Here is a 2,374-nt window from a genome sequence, read left to right on the forward strand (position 1 = left end):
CTTATCCCCCCTCTTCCCTTCCCTCTCCCCCTCCCTCTCCCCCCTCTTCCCAGGTCTCCCTGGAGTGGCGGTCCCTGAGTTTGACCGTCGTGTCCCCTTCCTCCCCCGGGGGGTTGACCCCTGTGTTGCGGGATGTGGGGGGCAGGGCGCCTGCGGGGGCGGTGACTGCGCTGCTGGGCCCGTCGGGGGCGGGTGAGGGGGGGGCGGGTGACTTGGGGGGGGGGCGGCAGAAGGGGCCGGGTGAGGGGGGTTGAAGGGGGGGGTGAGGGGGGGATGACTGGGGGTTGAGGGGAGTGGGAGGGAAGGGCGGGAATGAGAGGGAACGAGGGGGAAGCCGGTTTGGTCGAGTATCGACAGCCGCACTCCCCCCGGCGACATCTAGGATTCCAATCGCTCGCCTTTCTGCGTCTCCCCCCGAAACCTGTTGCATGTTATCCCATCAAACCCGCCTTCGCAGGCAAGTCCACACTACTGGATCTTCTGGCTGTACGGGGAGCAGTGGCCGTACCCGAGGGACAACAACCACCTCAACCGCCACAACCGCCGCAACCACTGGCGCACTCCGGGGCCCTCCAACCCGGCTGCTCCGGTCAAGTGCTGGTCAACGGAGCCCCACGGGACAATAAGGCCTTCATGGCCATGTCGTCGTACGTACCGCAGGTAGACAACTAATTGTACGGCAAGGGTGGGGAAGACCAAGAATTCCGTGCTGCTCTCAGGTGTATTATCATCCGGCATGGTCAGAATCTCGTACGCATGGTCCTGTAAAAGGTACCCTCTACCTCCCCTCTCCCCCCCTTCCCCCACACGCACATACACACACACGCTCCCCCCTCTCCCCCCCCCGAACCCCCCCCGCCCCCTTCAGTTCGACGCCTTCCTTCCCCAGCTGACGGTTCGCGAGGCGCTGCTGTTCACGGGTCGCCTGGTGCTGCCGCCTCCTCAGTGCCAGCCGCGGGCTGTAGCGGACCGCTCCGTGGCGGTTGCTACAGCCCTGGGTTTGGCACCCAGCATGGACAGCCTCGTTGGGGGGGTGCTGCCCGGGGGGCTGCTGCTCAGGGGCCTCTCGGGGGGCGAGCGGAAGAGACTCAGTATTGGGCAGGGTAAGATGGGTCCATAAGTTGGGTCCTACAGCAACATTATAATAATAATATTACAATATTAATTATAATTTAATATTATAAGATTCTGATATAATTATATAATAAATAATATTAATATATATATTAGTTATAATATTATATAATAATATAATTAATTAACTTGTTATATTGTCAATAACAGTTAATAATATTACAATTAATAATATAATAATAAACATAATTATTTATTATTATTATTATTGGTCACTTCGGCAGTTGGCAGCCCTCGGTCGATTTCCCTCCTCGACTTCGCTACATACGATTTCCTGCCACTCCCCCAGATTCCCAAACCTCCGAAACCAGGTCTCCCTGACACCCCCCCACCTGCATGCGTCCCCCTCTGCCTTCCCCCCGCCCCCTCCAGGCCTCATGTCCCGTCCCCGTGTTTTGCTTCTTGACGAGCCTACCAGCGGCCTGGACTCGTTCGCAGCCACCGTGGTGATGGGGCACGTGGCGGAGCTGGCCCGGGGCCGGGGCGGCAGGGGGGGAGTGACGGTCATCGCCTCGCTGCATCAACCCAGAGCGGCGATATGGGACATGGTCAACCAGGTGAAGGGAAAGGGGTGGGTGTGGGATGGGTGTGTAGGGGGGAGCCATTTCGAAGTAGGGTTTTGGTGGTAAGGGGTGTGGTCCCTCCTCCCTTCCGCTCGCCTCAATCCTATTCCTCCCCCACCAACCCACGACGTCGGCGCCCCACTCACCCCCGCCAGGTTGTCGTACTCGGTCGTGGGCGGCTGCTGTACTGCGGTCCCCCCAGCGAGCTCCTCCCCTGGTTCTCAGGCCGCCTGGGCTACTGCTACCGACCGGAGCATCACGGCCTCGTGTCGGACTGGGTCATGGATCTGGTAGCGATGACCGTAAGTGACCCACGGGTCACGGACGCCGTCGCGGCGGCGGCGGTGCCTGCGGCAGAGGCGAAGGCGGCAGTTGCAGCAGGCGCGTCGTGGCAAGCCATGAAGACGGACGTGGATGACACCGGAGCGGCGACGGTGGCGACGGCGGCGACGACAGCGAAGAGCCAAGATCTTGACGACAGCGGCGGCGGCGGCGGCGGTGGCGGAAGTGGTACGGAGTCGAGTTGGGAGGCGCCGTCAGGGCCAGAGGTCATGGCGACGCTGGCGGAGCTGAACGCTGCCGCTGACGCGTTTGCCAATGCCGTACTGGCAGTGCCGCCGGCCCCGGGTGTCAGCGCCGGCGTGCCAGACTACGCAAATGTGGTGGCGGCGGCGGCG

At 61.2% G+C, this 2,374-nt stretch overlaps 1 protein-coding gene across 1 annotated transcript in view; it reads left to right on the forward strand.

Moving 5' to 3' along the window:
• VOLCADRAFT_91098 (uncharacterized protein) overlaps positions 1-2,374 on the forward strand; it is a gene marked incomplete at both ends in the record, with an annotated part of 8,792 nt that overhangs the window by 1,287 nt on the left and 5,131 nt on the right. The window contains 5 exons of the mRNA XM_002950524.1: positions 54-192; positions 458-594; positions 869-1,103; positions 1,507-1,691; positions 1,853-2,359. Coding sequence (XP_002950570.1) covers positions 54-192; positions 458-594; positions 869-1,103; positions 1,507-1,691; positions 1,853-2,359 — 1,203 coding nt within the window. The remainder of the gene's footprint in view (positions 1-53; positions 193-457; positions 595-868; positions 1,104-1,506; positions 1,692-1,852; positions 2,360-2,374) is intronic.

The sequence above is a fragment of the Volvox carteri genome (assembly GCF_000143455.1).
Source record: "Volvox carteri f. nagariensis unplaced genomic scaffold VOLCAscaffold_19, whole genome shotgun sequence".
NCBI classification, from domain to species: domain Eukaryota; kingdom Viridiplantae; phylum Chlorophyta; class Chlorophyceae; order Chlamydomonadales; family Volvocaceae; genus Volvox; species Volvox carteri.